General features: G+C 42.4%; 2 protein-coding genes across 15 annotated transcripts in view; both read right to left on the reverse strand.

Annotated features, from left to right (window-relative positions):
• Positions 1-1,022: 1,022 nt before the first annotated feature.
• Positions 1,023-14,555, reverse strand: GET4 (guided entry of tail-anchored proteins factor 4). 2 transcript variants are annotated; one of them, XM_075058264.1, is made up of 9 exons: positions 14,363-14,555; positions 9,484-9,562; positions 8,964-9,045; positions 7,820-7,969; positions 6,008-6,101; positions 3,929-4,069; positions 3,770-3,845; positions 3,510-3,582; positions 1,023-2,392 (listed from the first exon to the last, which is right to left on the reverse strand). In XM_075058264.1, the coding sequence occupies exons 1-9, from the start codon at positions 14,515-14,517 to the stop codon at positions 2,304-2,306; spliced, it is 939 nt and encodes a 312-aa protein (XP_074914365.1). In that variant the 5' UTR covers positions 14,518-14,555; the 3' UTR covers positions 1,023-2,303. The 2 variants fall into 2 exon arrangements, with proteins under 2 accessions (XP_074914365.1, XP_074914364.1); XM_075058263.1 differs by having other exon boundaries at positions 6,008-6,146; positions 14,363-14,551.
• Positions 14,556-15,422: 867 nt separating this feature from the next.
• Positions 15,423-19,461, reverse strand: part of SUN1 (Sad1 and UNC84 domain containing 1) — a 35,865-nt gene continuing 31,826 nt past the window's right edge. For 11 of the 13 annotated variants that reach the window (XM_075058493.1, XM_075058491.1, XM_075058490.1 and 8 more), the window contains 4 exons: positions 19,226-19,341; positions 18,575-18,742; positions 17,635-17,727; positions 15,423-17,195 (listed from right to left, as the gene is read on the reverse strand). In XM_075058493.1, the coding sequence (XP_074914594.1) occupies positions 17,082-17,195; positions 17,635-17,727; positions 18,575-18,742; positions 19,226-19,341 (491 nt within the window). In that variant the 3' untranslated portion in view covers positions 15,423-17,081. Of the gene's footprint in view, positions 17,196-17,634; positions 17,728-18,574; positions 18,743-19,225; positions 19,342-19,461 lie in introns of those variants that run through there. The other 2 variants (XR_012654546.1, XR_012654545.1) reach the window with 2 other exon arrangements.

The following is a 19,461-nucleotide window of genomic DNA, read 5'->3' on the forward strand; positions in this document are numbered from 1 at the left end:
GACACAACTATTTGTGTATAGTTGTTATAGCATAATATGTAATACACTTTATGTGTGTGTTCCTATGAACACATGCATGTATATATGTAGCCATCATTAGCCATATACATTTAATTTACACATATAAGGTAAATGTAGTTCATGCACATATCTGTATATGTATAAATTTTTATAATTGCAAAATCATATCTATTATAAACATACACATGTGCATGCTTTTTACATAAAGTATATATTATAAATATATTACATATAAATGTACATATATCCACATGCATATGTGTATGCATAACTATAGATAGATGTTTAATTTAAAGTATTTATAAATATGTATTTTACACACACAGTGTCACTCATTCACACTGAAAAACCAAGGCATGTTAGAAGCAGGGAGTGGCCAGGCTGGGCTGGTTGTTTGTCTTTATAGCTAGCTATAACGATTGTTTGTGTGCATATATAATTAAGAATAATATAATCAATATTACAAATGATATGCCATACAATTATTTAATTATAAATGATTACATACACAAAAGGCTGTTTATTTGTGTGTGTGTAGTATATATATTTCAATATGTATTTTAAACACACACCTATATTCAGCAGCCTGGACCGGGCAGAGCCGAGGTGAACACGCAAACTCACTTTGAGCTGTATACACAGGACACAGGAGGGATCGTTGCTGCTGGACACCTTAAGCTGTCCCAAGACAGGCACATTCGCTGGCAGCCAAAGGCATGCAGTGACGTGGCTTTTAACCGCTGCCAGCCTCCCAAAGCATTTATTAAATGTCTACAGCATCATCCCAGGTAGGGGGTTCTTCCCTGAACTTGCTGCAAATCAAAGCAATCCACATCTGCTCCAGCCATTACAATATGTGACTAAAAACTGCCTTTACTGCACAGAGGAAAAGCTGCAGCACTGAGCTCCAGATGATCCACAGTCAAATGCAGAGGGGAAAAAGAAATAGGAAGGAAAGTAAGATCTCTGCTCATAAAACTAGAAAGCAGCAATACCACATATCCTGGTATAAAGTGTTTATTTGAGACTTCACAATTAACACAAAGTCTTCTTTTCAATGCCTTTTCTTTTCATACAGTCAATAAATTTGTATTAATCCCTCCCTCCCCCATGCATGATTGCTGTTTATTAATCTAAGCCTTTTTATTTTCATCGTGAAAAAATAAAGCGTTTCTCCACCAGTTCACCTGTTCACTGTACCACTGACCTCCGCTGTGCTGGATGAAAGAGGAGGAGAAGTAGAATGGCTATGCCTACCACTGGGGTTGAAGTTACTCCATTATTTATCGATTTATTCTTTTTTTACAGAAAGTGTTAAATGAATCAATCACCAAGAAAAATAAATATATCATATCATAAAGAACCAAAAGTTCTGCAGTATCCCTTTTCTTTACGTACAGCTGCAGTTCAAACACATACATTGCTCGCAGCAAACCATTTCATTCACTATAAAGCCATCATCACCTTTATGTATGGTTGTGAACTTGCACTGAAAAAGAACCTATTCCAAAGGAGTAGAGCCACAAGCCAGAGGAGGTATTTTAGATGCCAAATTTTTATACCTAGGCAAGAGAGATCCACATGGCAGCCAATTACCTATGTTCCACTGAGCGGCTTTTACTCAAGAGCAACGCAATCTTGTGCTTTTCAGAAGTATCGGCTAAACACACGCATGGACTCAACCAGAGCCAGACCTTAAGTAGTGTGAAAGGCAGTATGAATGGTTTGCATGTTACTCACGGCAGTGGAAGCGAGTTCTTGGTATCAATGTCTCTTAGATGTGCATCTCAAATTATGCTGCTTGGCTCGTCTCACAGTACTTTTGGCACCAGCCTTGCGAATAAATTATTCAATCGATCACCCTGCCTTTTGAGATCTTCCTTGGAGGTGGTAGAGTTCAAGGAGGCTTTCTCATAACAAAGGCAGTATTGGGTAGGCCATGAAGTACAAGACCCATATTTATGATTTATTGAATTACTGTGCAAAAGGGAATACTGCATCAGAAACCGTAGAAGACTATATTTTAATCAAAGTCACCAGCCCCTGTATCGGAAACCTGCTAACAATTGCTCCGATTGGTTCGTTTGGCTACTTTTTGTTGGTTTCTTTCTTTTTTTACATAAATAATATAGACCGAACATTATAAACATTTCAGCAACCATTTCTAAAAGACTGGAGGAGCCCTTTTAGGCACCAAGAAACAACTGCAGGATTCAAATTCCAAAACTGTCTTTGGAGTCATCGAATCATCAGATTTACACGGCACCCAATGACCACAACATTCAGTCGAGCTCAATAGGACTGCTATCTTCCTGACCATCTTCTGTGTCATCATCTTCTCCAGTTCCCATCAGACTGTTTAAGAGATTTCCTAGAATAAAATACAGGACAGTCAAAATTGCTAGTTTTACATTCTCATCTCAAAACCTTTAACTAACTATTCTCCTACCATCCTGCTAGGGTGCAGATTTCAATAATGAAAAAAATTTTTTATTTTTTTTTTTTAAAGTGAAGAATCTTAGCAGAACATTAGTATTCCCACACTGGTTTCCATTAAGGAATTTATTGATTGGGAAGCTGTATTTTGATACTGTTCCTTCTCTAGGATTACACTGGAAAAACCCTAGTGAAGTCACATACTTAGGTACTATAGTTGCTGCTTGAGACAAAAGACAAAAACCAAACCACCAAATGAGGAAAGACATACCTCCATCCATGAAACTGTCAAAACCCAGCAATGGTCTGCATCATGCTATAACAAACTTGTTTGAGGCATTTATGCATTCTCCCTGTTTTATTCAATTTAAAGATGCTTGAATTGCTGAAAAGTTGTTATTTACATATGGGATCTATGAGATGCTCATGTTTTTCATCAAACTTTGGGTATCGGTGAATTCACTTTTGCAGGTAAAGCTTCAATTCAGTTTACAAACAGAGAAGCTTAGTTCTCAAGAAAAAACAATCGATTTTACACAAGTAATCCAGTTCAATTTGCTCATGTTTTATTCAAGAGCCAGGAAATGAGGGCTGAATTTCTCTATTCCCTTTCATTTTTTGTAGAAGGGCAGTACTAATTTCAGAACTTCTACTCTAGGAACATTCATTTTATATCAGGACTGATTAGGTCTCTACCAAAGTCCCAGACTTGACTTAAAGAAAATCAGCCACTGAAGTCTGAGGAAATTAAGCTTTAATACAAACAAGATTTTTCTTTACGTTTGGAAGTCATACCATAATGTCAAAAATTAACCATAAGAGTAATTTACAGTCTCCCCTTCCCAAAGATGAAAAGTCTACTAGCTTCAGCGAATTAATTTCACATGCAACCAATTGATCTTGTACTCTACAGTAGTGACTGTTTCCACAGGCTATGAAAAAACTCATACATTTGTTAGAACATTATCTGTTTCCAGCACAGCCATTTTGTATAAGCCACTGCTCTGAAAAGACTGGTGGTACCTATAAACAATAGTCAGCATAAGCCTTACCTAGTAATCCTCCATAGGATGATGTCTGCTTGGGCGGAACACCAAAGAAAAGCTGTCCTATTCTGTCTAGGTACTGAAATGACAAAAGATGAAGAACAGTGTCAGCTACTTTGTTTACAGGTGCAAATACTATGGGCAGCGGTCATGCCACACAAGCTACATGGCTGACTTGTATCTACATGTCACAAAACAGGAGACAATCAGCTATTATTTAACTAATTCTGTAGGTTAAATCCTGTTTACAACTAAAAGTAACTCACCTCATTATACATGGGATCTCTTTTCAGTGAAGGTTGATACTGTTCACACAATACTGTAAATACTGTTAGTTTTCCTCTAGAAAGGAAACAACCAAAAATGTAATCTCAGAAACAACTGAAAAGGAAACCAAGAACAACATGAGAAAAATCAGACTGTACCCATCAACCGCCAGCAACAGAAACCAGATGAAGTTTAGCAGTGGTTGAACAAAAGGCGGACCCTTTTCTATTGAAGGATGTTTCTGTGTGTATGTTGTAAAAACAACTGATGCGCTGGTCTTATTTTTTAGGCAGAGAAATCTGAAAAAGGAAACAGAACAGGGCAAGTTAAAAATAAAAGGCAGAGAAGTAGTTTTACATGCAGAAAGAAAAAGGGAAGCCAACTGCTCAACAATCTCTACTTCATTTGTGCATAGAAACCATCTCGGGCTTAAACTGATGGCAAAAACCTCTAGCTGGTAGAGGTGTACATCTTTGGCAATGGTTTGGCTATCAACAGAGGAAGGGGAAAGTCGCTACTAAACTACATTGTGGAATAAGCAGGTTGGGAGGGAGAAGTGACAGGAAGTATTAATAGAATGAGTTTAACCAAGATCTAAGCAGATTGTATACAGGACGGTTACTAAAAGAAGGCATCAATTAAATCAAAGTGTGGAAATACTGTCCACCGCGTAATTCAAATTAAACATGACATTGCATTTACTGGTCCAGAGTTTACTATGCTGAGGTAAAAACCTAATTAAAGACCTCTCTCCTGGTCCCATCCACTCCCAAACACATCTCTTCAGTATGTATCTGCTAGCATCCGATGACTGTCATTCTATTAGCAGTACCTCAAAATAACATGGCATCAGGATCACTAATAAGTTTGACACACGTGTCTAAAAGTCTCATAATAAAGCTGCACTTCGAGCTCCCAAGCCATTTGTCACCAGTTAACAGATCAATTTCCCAAACTGATCAAATCTTTGTTCAGGTCCAGTTAATTTAACTGGCAATCTCTGCAAGTCCCATAGGCCTAACAAGAGGGTTTATCTGGGATAAAAGCTGTCAGCAAGCACTGGGAAGGCTGCCACGAGCAGTCTCATCCTTGGTCACAGGCTGGCCCCTAATTCTGTACCCTCACATATGCAAGGGCATTGGGATCTTTTGCCTTACTGCTGAACTGCAATTATTTTCATGAGAGTATAAACTGCTACATAAGAGGATTTAGTACAGTATTTGAGACATAGGCCATTAAGGGATGCAGTAGTAGTGCTGTATAAATACTGAAAAAATAACCCCTTCCTAGCAACTTCTCCCCAGAATTCCCCACCCCCTCCAGAAAAAAAGCCCCATAAAATTGTTTAAGAGTCCTGCCTATACTGGATTTCCATAAAAGATCTTCTACTGCTCAAAATCACTGCAATCTATATCAACCAGCTATGGAAAGCAGGACAAATCTGATATGACAGCTCAGCGCTGCCAAAAGAGAGAAAGACTTGCTCTCACCTCCTCCCTCTCCCCCAACACCTACTCTCTCCCTGACTCCCTGCTGCACAGTCCTGTCTCCACCTCCTCCTCAGACTCCTCCATGAGCTGCTTTCTCTGACTGAAGAAAGCCATCAGCTGATTAAACACAGTAAAATTGGCTTTGTCAGCCTTAATTGTACATGAGCTCTGCAAAGGCACATAATAGCTTACATTCCCACCTCCTACAAAATAAATGCCCAAAGTAAATGAAAGCCACCAGCAACTCTGTCAAACCAAGAACCATTGCACTGCTGCTCACAGACCAGGGTGACCCAAGACAAATTGTCTCTTAGGTCAACGAGACTGAGAGCGAGTACTACACTAAAGGTAAAAATAGAGCCTACTTAGGTCCAGTCTTAGTTAAAACATCAAGGTAAGCCCTAACCAGACATAAAGCAGTATTAACAAAGCTAAGAATTGTGCTTTCAGGGTCAAACAGATTACATTAATTCTTCAGACAATTAACACGGTTTCAGGTTTTGACCTTAATATGCTGCAGGGTTTTTTTTTCTCTCCCCAGTCTGACCAATTCAACACCAGTTTTGAGATGGTTTTCTCCTGTTGTTACCATGTAAAGTGAGTTTCAGAAGTTCTGGCCAGTTTCACAGTTTCTTTTGAAACGCATGCATGGTTAACCCACAGTTACCGTGATTAAATTAGATTGGCCTCCAACACAGTGTCATCTCAGCAAAATAGTAAAAAAAAAAAAAGAAGTTTAACACCTACTGTAGTACTGCCTGTGCTACAAACATGTCCACCTCACTGCGATATCCCCTGGACGAGGAGTATTCTACTAGCATATTTGCACATCCTTCGCCATCTGTGGAGTGCAAGAAGTGATACCGAGATTCACTATAGTTTTGCTCTATAAAAGGAAAAAGAAAATGGCTTTTAAGAAATCAGTTCATCATACCTGAACGTAAAAACAAATCTGTTAGGCTTGTACACTACAGCTGGTAAAAGGACAAGAGCCACACACATGGTATATAAACAAGACAACTAGCAAAAAGAGAGTGGGCTTTTTCCTTTGTAAGTTACAAACAATTTATAAAGGGACATAATAAATATGTTATCCTAAATACATTTGAACAACTGTTATTAAATACAGTTTATTCAATACCACCACAAAATACAGCTACCACTGGGACAAACAGTTTGAACTGCGGTCATATCATTTTATCTAACTGCGTGTTGACACTTCATGTGCTATCATCAGTGCTTGGGAGAAGAATTAAGTAGTTCCATATTAGACTATGTGCAGCAAGAAGTCAAACAACACCTTCAGCGTCCTTCTTTCTAAGCGCACAGAAAGAAGGCATTTCCTATTTTTAGCTTAGCCCACTCTTGCTATCAAAATTAAAATTGCTTCCATATGCTGAATAGAACAGCAATTATACGGGAAAAAAGGTGTAAGAAATAGCAATGATTTGTTAGAACTTAACTTGAAGAAAAGCATCATGCAAAATCACTGCAGTGACAAATCAAAACGGGATAGCTGATAATTTTTGGAATATAAAAGCTTTGTTTTAAAAATCTGAGCCTTTTGTGATGAAACTCTCAAAAACTACAGACTAAGAAAACGTATGCATTTTGCTCTTCAAAAGAACAGTGAGCAGATGACTACAAAATGGGGATTTTTTACTTTCAGAATGCAACCGTTTCTTATCCTAATTGTATCTCAGCTTCTAACTTAGATGCTCTAAGGAAAATCCTCCCTTTCTGGCTGGCAGCAGCCATCAAGCTAATATAAGCCCCATGAGAACAGCTACGGGATTGCCCATGGCACGCAGGAAGGCAACGAGCTGGAATATTGACCATTGGGTCAGGATTGTTCTATGAAACCACTATCATCACTTTGCAGCTACTGAAAAATTTAAAATAAACAATCAATCATCTTGCACAGCTATTAACTCACAAGAAACCACAGAAGAGATGGCATTTATTCAACTGTTCTCACTCACCTTTGTTATGTTTCAAACATAAGACTTTAAAAACTAGCTATCATCCACAATTAAAATTATTATTTAATGCATTTTTGGTTTATCTTACATCCCATCACAAGTGATAAAATCCCACATAAATCAAAGGCAACAACATTCATTCTGGAATAAGCCTGCTGGTCAACATCTCAAAAAGTACCTAATTACAGATCCAAAGACTGTTTTGGATGCTAGGTGGTGTATTTCAATCTTTGTCATGTTTATACAGGATTTAAAAAAAAAAACCCACCCAAAACAGAACAGCTTTGCTTGACAGCAATTTTCCTTCTAATGACTCCATCAAACTATCTCAGTGTCTAAAGGATCAACCTTCCTTTTACAGAGAGCAGCAGTTGTGTTTTGGGTTTTGCACTAATATAGAGTTACAGCCCCAGGGTTTTTTTGTTAGTAACATTAAGCTGAAGTTATTGCAAAAATCAGGTAATAGCAGAACTCAATCAATCATTTCCATCTCAGCTTCTTCAGATTATTTCCGAACAATATCATACTTTCAACATTTTCAAAACAAAGCACAGAAAAGCCAGTTAATTTTTCTTACCTTTCCACAGGGTAATTGCTAGTAACTGGTGTAGTTTTGGATGTCCAAGTTTTCCTGATCCCCCGCTAGACCATTTTAGTGCTCTGGATACGAAAGCCACTCTTTCGGGAGAATTTGGATCCATTAAACTAAACAATTTAGCCAAGTTTTCTAGAAGCAATAAGATTCACAAATATTTAGCATTAACAGAAATAGGATGAACTGCTGCTTCTAGTGCATCTTTAAGTTACAGTGCTATTGTGTCTTTAACCTCCCTTAACGGCCTCCATAAGCCATCTTAAAAAAAGAGTGACTTTGAACTTGAGCCACTTCTCATACATCAAGTCAATCTTGCATCTATCAGCCACCCATATTCATATGACTCCTCCACAGCCAAAAGCTGTGCCTTGCAGTCAGCTGGTGACAGCTTCCCTGTCTCATTGTTTGGGACAGGATATCCCAGAGGACCATGCAGTTCTGTCCTGGTTTCAGTGGTTAAACCACAACAAGTTCCAGGGAGGAGGAAAGACTGCAGGTTATGGGACTGCTTGCCATTCACAGGGAAGCTGTGAGGGACAGAGGGCTGTAGCTTGGAAAAGCACCACCATAAGTCATAGATGGGATACAAAATGTTAAGAGCCGATCTAAGTAAACAAAGAACGGCCTCTGTCTGTCTGTCTCCATCCACAGGTTGTTAATAGGAGCAGTTCACCCATGCTGCAGCAGTAGTCTGGCCAGGCAGCTCTTAAGAAGGTCTCCCTGAATTGCCTGCTTACCAAATCTCACAGTCAAACAAGAAAAATTTCCTTGTGAACAGCTGAATCACAAATAATGTGCACACTACCACACTGCTAGGGTGGGAAACCACCACCCACCAAAGCCCTGGGGACATCAGTGACTGTGCAGACAATACGTTACTGCTGCATCGAGGAAAGGACAATGCCACAAGACTGCAGTATTTGTACTAAGCATGCCCACAAAGTTATCAGGAATCCATTATTCTCTAATAAAGTTTTTCCCCAGTCCATTTCTATGATGAAGGTAACCCTTAGCCATGTGAGAGGGCATACAAAAAGGATTTCAAGTTTCAAGTCTGTTAACAACAGTCACTGTGAAGTGAAAGCACATCTAAACACCATCAAACTGAGCGCAAAGGTCACCTCACCTAAAAGGTCATCTGCTACTTTTGCATCCGATTTCTCCAAAGACTCCAAAACCAGCATGGACAGATCAGCAGCACTGTTTTGCTACAAAACAGACACATACTGGTAGTGATGAACATATCAGTACATAAAAGAAAACATCAACCAGAATTTTGTTAGGAGGCAGATTTAATACTTGTATCAACATCTACAGCTAAGGCACAGTATCAAGTCTTAACCTCCCCTTATAAAAAGATTATACTAATTTGACGGCATCAAAAGAGAAGCCTCCAGGAAAGCAAAACAAATGTGGTACAATTATTGTTTGGATGCTCACAAACACTTCTGCTCTATGTTCCAGTTTGGCATAATCCTTCTTTGTGGAGAAAGGCTCAATAAAGAGATAAAACAGAAGATTACAAAGCAATTACCCCAAACATTTATCATTGAGAATTCACCATTCACCCCTCAAAAACATGGAATAATGACCCCTCCTCAACCCACACACCCAACCAGTGACTTACCTGGCTATGACTGACTTACCTGGTTATGACTGAAGAACAGCAAAGCCCCTGAATACATTAGTTCTCTTGCTTCTGCATGTTTTCCTTGTGACATATACCTGAAAACAACAGCAAAGCCTTGATAAAAATTACCACTAAATAATTTGTGTATGCTTAAAGTTACTCACGCTTAAAGGATTAAAGATCACTAAAATTTAAAATAAAGTCAATAAGGGATTTATTTTTAAACTAGGTTAGTTTCAATAATGATGCAACTTTTACTGCAAGTTACAATTTTTTTTCTGCTCCAGACTTGAGAGTATAAGAATGAAAACTGAGAGCTTCAAACCTGATTTGGGCTGGAACAAAGAAAAGGAAATGATCCCAGGAGTTCACCTGTGCAAAAGATGCCAATGCACTGAACTACGCTGCTCAGACTGTCACATTAGAGCCTTTACCAAAACCAAAGCCATCACAGTGAAACAGTTTTCAGAACGCACCCTGGACAGCTCGCACACCCAGCGCTGCCCAACCGACCCCAGCCCTCTCCTCACCGATGTCTCCTTTCCACCGGTTTAAGTCTCTCTGACCACTACTGCTGTCTGCCAGGAGACATCAGCCACATACTAGTCCTCTGCTTGTCTCTGATGGGTAAGAAAAGAACAGCCAGCAAGATATACCATGTAACACTTTACAGAGTCACCAATTCCTAAAAGAAACAAGTCTGGTCTCTCAATACAGTGCTTCAAAACACACCTGCTGCAGCTTCCACCTTCCTCACTGTCATGGTTTAACCCCAGCCGGCAACAAAATACCACACAGCCGCTGGCTCACTCCTCCCCAGTGGGATGGGGGAGAGAATCAGAAGGGTAAAAGTCAGAAAACTCGTGGGCTGAGATAAAGACAGTTTAATAGGTAAAGCAAAAGCTGTGCATGCAAGCAAAGCAAAACAAGGAATTCAATCCCTACTTCCCATCTGCAGGCAGGGGTTCAGCCATCTCCAGGAAAGCAGGGCTCCATCACGCTTAATGGGGACTTGGGAAGACAAACACCATGGCTCTGAACGTCCCCCCTTTCCTTCTTCTATATGCTGAGCATGACATCATATGGTTTGGAATATCCCTTTGGCCAGTTGGGGTCAGCTGTCCCAGCTGTGTCCCCTCCAACTCCTTGTGCCCCCCCCCAGCCAACTCGCTGGTGGGGTGGGGTGAGAAGCAGAAAAGGCCTTGGCTCTGCGTGAGCACTGCTCAGCAATAACGAAAACATCCCTGTGTTATCAATCAACACTGTTTTCAGCACAAATCCTAAACATAGCCTCATGCTAGCTACTGTGAGGAAAATTGATTCTATTCCAGTCAAAACCAGCACACTCACTTAAGAGTTAACCAAGAAATGAAGAATAAAAGAATTTGTGCCTAATGTTTACCTCAAGAGCAGGAGCCTCTTACCATGGTGCTGTGATTGCAGCCTCCTGCACATCGTCACTATCGGTAACTAAAGGTCTTGGACAGTCACCTCTCTAGATTATAAACGCAGCATTTCCTATAAAAGCAGTTAAAGTGTGGCAGCAGATACAGTTTCCAATTTCCATTTCTCTTTACTGCTTCTCCGAAAGTCTGTTTTCTGAGTAGTTAATAACAACAGCCAGTTTGCTCATATCAAAAAGATAAGATGTCAGTTCTACCACGCTGCTTTAGTATCTGCAATATGCATTTTGTCCTCTACGACACCTGGTCATGCTGTGCCCCTGCTTCACCCCTCTCGGTTCTCAGCAGCCAGAGCAGCCTCTGCTCCTGCAGCGGCCAGGCCTCCCCGTACAGCAGATCCAATGCACGAGCATCCCCGCGGGGTGACAGAGAGGGGTCGGTAGTTCTGGGAGCGAAGTGAGGCAGTCAGGGGAGCGGTGGGACAGTGCGGGCATGGAGAGGGTCACACTAACCAGAGGGAAAACGAGCAAACGGTGGATACCGTGCTCTTGTGCTGCAGCGAGATTCCCGTCACACGTGACAGTTCCAGGGACAAGTCCTACTGGTAAAATCAGATCAGACAACAAGCAAGGGAGGAGACAGTCCTCCAAAAACCCCAAGGTCTTTTATATGTAACAGTTCACGGAACTGTAATAATGGATGGCATGATGGTGTTTTTTTGCAGTAAGTATCCTCAACAATTCAGATCTGCAATCACCACTGTAAATGCTCTGCATGTTAGTCAAACAGATGGGCAGCTCCAACATTTTTATAGTTGGTGTCACATCCAGGTTTGCTTCTTTCTAGGCGTTTGCCTCCCAATCTCAGTGTAGACCCACTTCCACAAATTCTGCTTCCAGTAGATTCCCAAGGCTATTTGGGAGCTCCTAATCTGGGAATTACTACAGCAGACACTAAAAGATACTGAAAACAGGTTTAAAATACAAAATAGATTTAAAAGAGTTGTGGTTGGTTTTTTTTTTTTAAAAAAAAAAACTTTTATTTAAAAAGAACTTCTAAGAAAAATAAATACTCACTACACTGATCTAAACAGCATTTAGAACAAGAGAGAAACATTTTCATAACTGAAATCCTGGAACAGACCATTCATACCAGAAAAAGTACCTACAAGCAGCAGGAAAACAGACACCACTGTAACAACAACGGGGATGTTGAACTTGGAAGTTTGACTCAATCACCGAATCATAGACAGAGAAGAGTTCAACCCAGCCAGCCCGTACAGTAACAACAGTGGTCGAGGTACTCCTGGTCGGAGGAACACAGGACTCGCTGCTTGGGGTCAGGCAGGAAGAGCAGTTTTCCACCTGCTCCATGGATCACAGGCAGGGATAAGAAGTCTGCAGGAGGCAGGCTTATGGTAATCTTTCCTCCTCCACTTCTTCCCCTCCTCCACCCTCAAACACATCTCAGTTTATGACTTCTGAAACTCTGAGTCAGGATTTCAGGTTTAACGTGCAACTCGTGACAGAACAAATGTTTTAGAGGCCAGTGTTGTTTAAAACACATTAACACTGGCTATCCCAATTACAATTCCACAGCTGAGATCACCTCACTCTGTGTTATTATGTCTCTGGAAAACTGTTGACATTAACATACATTTACAGAGGACAGACAAGACTATCCAGGACTCTTTTTTGGCCTCAGTGACTTTCCAAACAAGTTTCACAGTCTCATTACATCTTTTTGCCTAGAAGGAAACGCTCTTCCCAGCTATGCAAATGTTGCCTTTTTATTTAACAGAGCACCTTCTTTCTCTTGAATTTAAAACGGAAGAGGCAGGATCTTCGATTCCAAATTAATTCAGGGAAGCTTAAGCAAAGTATGAGTTTTAATACATTCAGAAGACTGGATGAGAAGCGACCTGCTGAGCCAAGTCATCTTCCGCCACTGCAGCCATCACATCACATAATCCTTACAACAAAATAGGCCATACTTTGTCTTAAATTTAGATTTATTCTCAAATACAATTTAAGTCTTAAGGCCTAGATGGTGCCCTTGCTGATCCCATCAGAAGGCTACAGCAAAAGACAACTGCTTTAATTTAATGGTGCTTGATAGGGCAGGCTATCTAGTGTACACTGGTAGCAGAAGCAGACGGTGCACAAGGACTCTCTTCCCCACATACCTGGCTGCTATTTTTCCAAGGATACGCACAGGCCTGTTCCCATTCCAACTCAGAGGAGCTCTGAGGACAGCTGACACACAAGTGAGCTACCAAGACCCAGACGGCAGTTTCCCCACCTGTCCTCTTGCAGGAGAGCCACAAACAAACAAAGCTGGGACCCACCAAGGAAGCCCCTGGAAGAAACACTTTATTCTGCGCCCCCGAAAGCAAGGGTCCACGTTTTAAATTTTGACGAGAGAAAGGGTGACCGCTACAAGTTATGGTGGATGTGAAAAATAAAATAAAAAAAAACTAAAAAAGGTTTGCAATAAAAATAAGTTTCTTAGAACAGGCAGTAGTAGTAATATTTCTGAAAAAACGTCCAGGCCTGCTCTACTTAGCCATTGTCACATACACAAACATTACACCAACTACAACCTATTTGAACAACTCTCCTCTGGTGATCCTTGCCATTCCAAGAGCTGCCCCCCTTGCTAAAAGTGGTACCGGAGGGTGACTGCCGTGCAACAAAGTAGCCCTGCTCCTCGGCTGAGCGATCAAGCCAAAACCTTAAACAATGTGCTTCGCAGGCAGGCCGGCCTTTAAAATAAGCTGGCAAAGCAGAGGCTGCTGAGAAGGCGCCTACTTGAGGAGCTCAGGGACGGCCCTGGGGCCTGGGACAGGCCGAGAGGCCAGCCCCGAGCCCCCCGGGAGGCCAGGGGAGGCCCTTACTCGGCTTCTTCGGGACGTGGGGCCACCAGGACACTTTTGGGGACGGGGAGGGAAATTCAGCTCTGCCCGTGACCTCTGCCGAGCATGACGCAACACGCCCCCTGCACGTCAAGGGGACGGTGTGCTCCCGGGAGGCGGCGGCAGGGAGCCCCCGCCGTGCCCAGCTACCGCCGCCGCCGCCGCCTCCCTCAGCCAAGTCGGGTCGAGGTCGGGCCGCGGTCGGTGTTCAACCTTCAAACCCCGGCCAGCTAAGCGGCTCCCCGCGCCGGTCCCAAGCCCCCGCGCCCCTACAGCGGCGGCCGGGCCTGAGAGAAGGGGGAGGCCGCCAGGCCGGGCCGGGCCGGGCCGGAGCAGCCCCGCGGGGCGCCCGCTGCCCCCGGGCCCCCGCCGCTCACCCTACCCTCCACAAGCACGTACCCACCCCCCCCTCCTCAAGGCCCAATGAGGGACCAGGAGGCGGAGATGGGCAGAAGCGGCGGCCAATGGGGAGCGGGCGTCGGCGCGGCGGGCGGCAGCAGGGTAGAGTGCGTGGGAAGGCTCTGGAAGGCCGGGCGGGGGAGGGGCAGGGCGGCGGGCCGGACCGGGCCGGGCCCTACCTGAAGAAAAGCGTCCGGTACATCTGGTGCGCCTCGTAGTAATCGCCCTTCTCGACGCTGGCGCGCAGCTTGCCCTCCACGCGCTGCACGCCGCCGCGGTTCCTGCCGCCGCCTTTCGCGGCTTCCTGCTCCGCCGCCATAATCGCCGCCGCCATCAACGCGGAGGAGGGGGAGGGGGAAGGGAGGGCGGAGAGGGGGGGCGGGGGGGGAGGGCGGAGGGGGAGGGCGGGCGCAGCCGCACGCAGCCCCGGAGCGGCGGCACGCCTCGCTGCCCGGCTTCCGCCCGCTCTGACGGCGGCCGGTGAGGGTCAGGAGGCGCGGCTGCGTCAGGCGGGGCCCCCGGGGGGCGGAGCCCGCAGTAGGGCGGGGCCTGGCGGGGGCGGAGCCTCGCCTGCGCCCTGGGCGGGGCGCGGTCGTGTTCATCAGCAAGCTCCACGAACGGGGCGGGGGGAGGTGAGCCCGTCCACCGGCTAAAAACGGAGTTAAAGAAACGCCCAACGGTCTTTGGGCTGTGTCAGAGATTGGTTTCGGTATCGAGCGAGCCCGGGGAAAAAGTAGAATATTAAAAAAAAAAGCGGGAAGGGTGTGCGGATCGCGGATAGTAACACCGAGGAGTGTAGGGACACGGGCAAGGCTGAGGAAGGGGTTTAAAAAAAACAAAGGCCAACCCCCCAACACTTCCAAAGGGTATTGCACGCAGCAGAAAATCGTCCAGCAACTACTGACACGTAGTTGTTTTTGTTTTGTTTTTTTTCTTCTTCAAAAGTTTCAAGGTGCACTGAACAGCACAAGACAGGGCTGCACAGAAATTCCGAAGGAAAAGCGGGGCGGGGGTGTGTGACTGCCGAACAGGGACTGCTCCTGGAGCTGCGCTTCAGAGTTCGGGAACAGCCCTCAGCCCCCGCACGCTTACCAGGGAGGACCGCGTCTGGAGGGAATCGGGGCAGGGGCAGAAAGAGGTTGAGTGTATTTGGAAACGAGCCATGGGGGGAAAGCACGATGACAGTTGTAGTGTTAAGAGTCCCTCCTGTCCTCAGTTATTCAAGCAGGTGATCAAAAATACAGAAAAGAAGCTTTATTTCTTGTTTCAAATATTACATGCACTTTTAAAAATTAAAACTCTTTATTTAAACATCTCAATAGCATCTTGTCAGTTTGGAGGCAGCAAAGAATAACAGACATCTTGAAAAGCATTTACAAAAATACATTGCACAAAGTCCTATCTTGCTTTTTTTAAAAATAAGTTAGTGTTATTCAAAATATTCCCACCCCAGCTACCTAATTTCAATTTACACAGGATAATTCTAATTTTAAATATGTAACCTATAATATGAAAACAGCTGTACATGTGTAATCGAGCTCCTCTGCGTAGGCCATAGGTTCTGTCTCTAGCTGAAGTGAAAAAAAGTTCTTCACATGGAGACTTTTTTTTTTTAAAAACATTCGAGGACTGTTGTGCAACATACGTAACTCTATTCAGAAAACCAGTCAGCAGTTCCATGTGTTAACAGTTCATGTGTAACTATAAAATGCATTATAACAGCAAGATAAAAAATTCTGCATACAAGTACATTTCAGGAATCTTTTCTGAAAAAGATCTTCAAAGTAGCAGTCCTAAGGGGGCCAATAAGCAGTTTCATCTCATTCTGCATGGAAATGTTGCTTCCGAGAGCAAGACATCACCCTAATCTTCTCACACCCAACTAAGGTTTCTGGGGATGATCTAAAGAATGTTGGTATATTTCAATACAGCAGTACTGAGCAGAAGTCCATCTTGTAAATGTGAAGTAGCAAGGTTTATTCCATATACTGCATTCTCACAGTACAACATTTACCAAATATAACAATGAACCAGCCTAAGGAATTCTCCTCCCAAAGAGATCACTTTTGACAAATTAAGATAGTTTAATTGCTGTATGCTAATGTTTACCAAGCAATTTAGCAGGCTTATCAGCTCCAATCCAGTTAGTCAGTACATCAAGGTCAAGTTGGAATTAACACTAAAGAACAAACTGGCCAAGTTGCTATGGTAAAAACCCTTAAAATAACTGCAGTTAAAGTTATCCCTGACTTTTAGAGCAATTCATGGCCACAAATCACAATAAAGCATTCTCAGTCGCTGGTGTTTAAACTAGTTTTGGTTGTGTTAACTTTCCCTGACAGTAATAGTTATTATATTCAACATGTATCAAAGCCACCCTTTTGGATCCACCAAAAAGGTCAAACCCAAGGGTCAACTGAAGGACACCTTTTGCCATAGTCAGTCTTTAAAATGTACCACAGTTTTTGGCTTATGGTGCCAAACTAACAGAAGTATGCAGTTAAGTCCTGGATTTAAAAAAACCAGATTCCTAGTTGCAGAAAGTGTGGTTTATTCTTTTAAAAAACCTATACATTCATTTGTAATAAAATAGGTGTCACCTGTTTGCCAACTGGGCTTTATGAACCAGAGTAGTTTGCATGCATTATTTCTCTCAGCATGGACACAAAAATATAAAGCTAACTGGCAATTACAAGCTGCGCATTAGAGCAAATAAAAATTATTTTTTATACAGTTCTGCTGACAGTCTTCTGCCTTTATCAGAGGATCAATAGCTCTGCAGTACATATCTTGTATCCTCGTCCTTTAAAGAATCCAGTGTTCTAGGCTTTCCGGTATATACAAATTGAAGAACAAAATGTACAACAACAAAAACAACTGAAGCTGTAGTGTGGGAGATTATTTGGCAGGTTTCCCATGCACTCTGAACCGATAAAGGCATGTATATTCTGCATGTCCCCAGTTAGAAAAAACTCTCAATTCTACTATTTGGAATGCGTTTTCACTTTTCTCCTAGAGAAGGAAAAGGCAAACACACAAACCAGAGTTAGGTTTCTAGTAGGAACAGGTGCAACTGAAGTTGCTTTCTTAGATTCCTGCAACTACCAACTTTTATTAGTAACTGTCATGCCTTGGGAAGTTTCTTCCACTTTGAACAGAACCTTCCTTGCCTTACAACTGATTATTTGTGAAGGGAGTCAGAAGAAGCATGAAGCAGACTCTTTATATATAATTTAGCATCTTCACACCGTTTGTGTCCAGATGGCACAAACCTTTCCTCTTACTTATTTAGACCATAGGTTTTGAGGCAGATGGGTAGATACTTTCTACCTTATTCTCTGTTGGGCACTGTAGAAACTAAGATCTTTGTCCTTCACTGCTCATTGTGCGCTACCATAGAAAACATGAGTATCTTTCTCCTGACGCTTTAAATCTTACCATCAAGACTTACCATCACTGGAAACATCTGCAGTGGTTCTCCTCCTTGGTCATAGACGTACTGTCCTAGAAGCTTGCCTTCTTCTTGATATTCATCATCTAGACCCTATAACAACAGGATAAAGATTTTTGCTTCTGTCAAATTTGAAGTCAAACCAAAACCAGAAGCATGTCTGCATAACTGAGTATCGACAGCATTCAGAAGTCTATCAAACCAGGATCAGAACATTTCCCATGTAACTTAATGCTTGTTCCAGCACAGGTCTGTATTTGAGTTTCCTGCACTGCAAATACTTGTGCTATGTTTATATGTTTTCATGGTCAAACCCCTTAATTTCCATGGCAAAACCACTATCACAGTGTACCATATAAACTGGTCAGGACAATGAAGAATGAGAAAACATCAAGGTTATAAACAAGACGGAAGTCAAGATTCAAGACGCTTGCGGATGATTGCTTAAGCGTTTAGAAGAACTAGACAAAGTTCTCGGGTATCACAACTATACTCTGATGTAGCCTGTGGTTTTCTGTTCTGCAGTCACACCTATGCAACTGTGCTGCTAGTTAAAATCAATTTTAAAACAGATTTAACACACATCATAGATAACATGAAGAACCAAAATTTGGGGGGGGGGGGGGGGGGGAAGGGAAGGAGTGGAGGAAGGATGGAACAATTAAAGTGTATGAAAGAACTAAACCAACCTAAAAACCATCATCTCCCTTCAAAAATGTTTACTATTATATAAAGCAAAAGAAAAGAAACTCCGCCCAAATTAGTTGTAACACTTCTTATTCTTAATCTCAAAGCTCGTAAAAAATATAAGCAATTTTAAGAGCAATGACAGAAACAGTTTCTCTTAGCTGTCCTTCCTTAAGTCATTATTTTCCAAGATATGTAACACAAATATTCTTTATGCATACAAACATCAACTTAATTTCAGAGACAAACTTACATATACTGAGAAGTTCCTAGGAGCACTGGTGATATTTCCTGTCGGTGAAAGTGTTTTTGGTATGTGTTCCACTGTAAAGGCAGTTGGATAGATCTTCATTGAAAGTCTAACTACAAGATACCCCTGCGATCCTTTGAAAGCCCAGCAGTTTCCTGGATACATGTCCGGCTAGACAGGAGAAAGGGGAAAGAACAGGATGGGACATGACAACAACAAAAAAACAGCCACAAGCATTTTGTAATGAAGTTGTAATGAATTCTGAATTATTACAGGGACAGCCTTAGACAGTAAGCAGCAGAATATAATCTATTTGGTAGAACTCTTCAGGAAGACAGCATATCCACCTGAACTACCAGCAGTGTTTTGAAAACCCATCTTGAGATTACTTCTCAACAGGAACCCTCCCAGTGCTCCCACTTTACAGAAGGCCAATACACTGCCCAAGCCTCCTATAAGGCTCTTGATTTTGCTAGAGTAGGACTTAAGCAGTGCCCAGGAACTACCAGAAGAATCCCACTCTTGGGAACATAGTTCAAAGTACCCACACCCCCAATATATTACAGACCGAAACATCCAGCATCCAAAAAACCCAATCCAAATCACTCAACACAAAATAACATTGCTGAATTTGTTTACTCTGCCTTTAATTACCTGAATCACCACTCTGGGAGACTGAGAGAAGTACCACAGAGGAATTCCAAAGAGGCTAATTAATGCTGTTTTAGTCTCATAGGTTTCAGAACAGCGAGTACTCAGAATACTGCCACCTCAAAAAAAGATGCATCAGGTTAGCAGAAATAATTACTCATTTCTTCATGAAGACTTTTAAGGCAGAGATTTGTACAAAGATTAACTAATATACCAGTCATTTTCCTCAAAAAAACTAT

This window comes from Buteo buteo, chromosome 27, assembly GCF_964188355.1.
Source record: "Buteo buteo chromosome 27, bButBut1.hap1.1, whole genome shotgun sequence".
Taxonomy (NCBI): domain Eukaryota; kingdom Metazoa; phylum Chordata; class Aves; order Accipitriformes; family Accipitridae; genus Buteo; species Buteo buteo.

Excerpts from the sequence above, each read along its gene's own strand:
- GET4 (XM_075058263.1), bottom strand. The coding sequence starts at position 14,517 with ATGGCGGCGGCGATTATGGCGGCGGAGCAGGAAGCCGCGAAAGGCGGC. Across the intron at positions 9,563-14,362 it reads TACCGGACGCTTTTCTTCAG|GTATATGTCACAAGGAAAAC; the intron begins GTAGGGCCCGGC and ends TGTTGTTTTCAG. Across the intron at positions 7,970-8,963 it reads AGTAGCAGATGACCTTTTAG|AAAACTTGGCTAAATTGTTT; the intron begins GTGAGGTGACCT and ends TATTGCTTCTAG.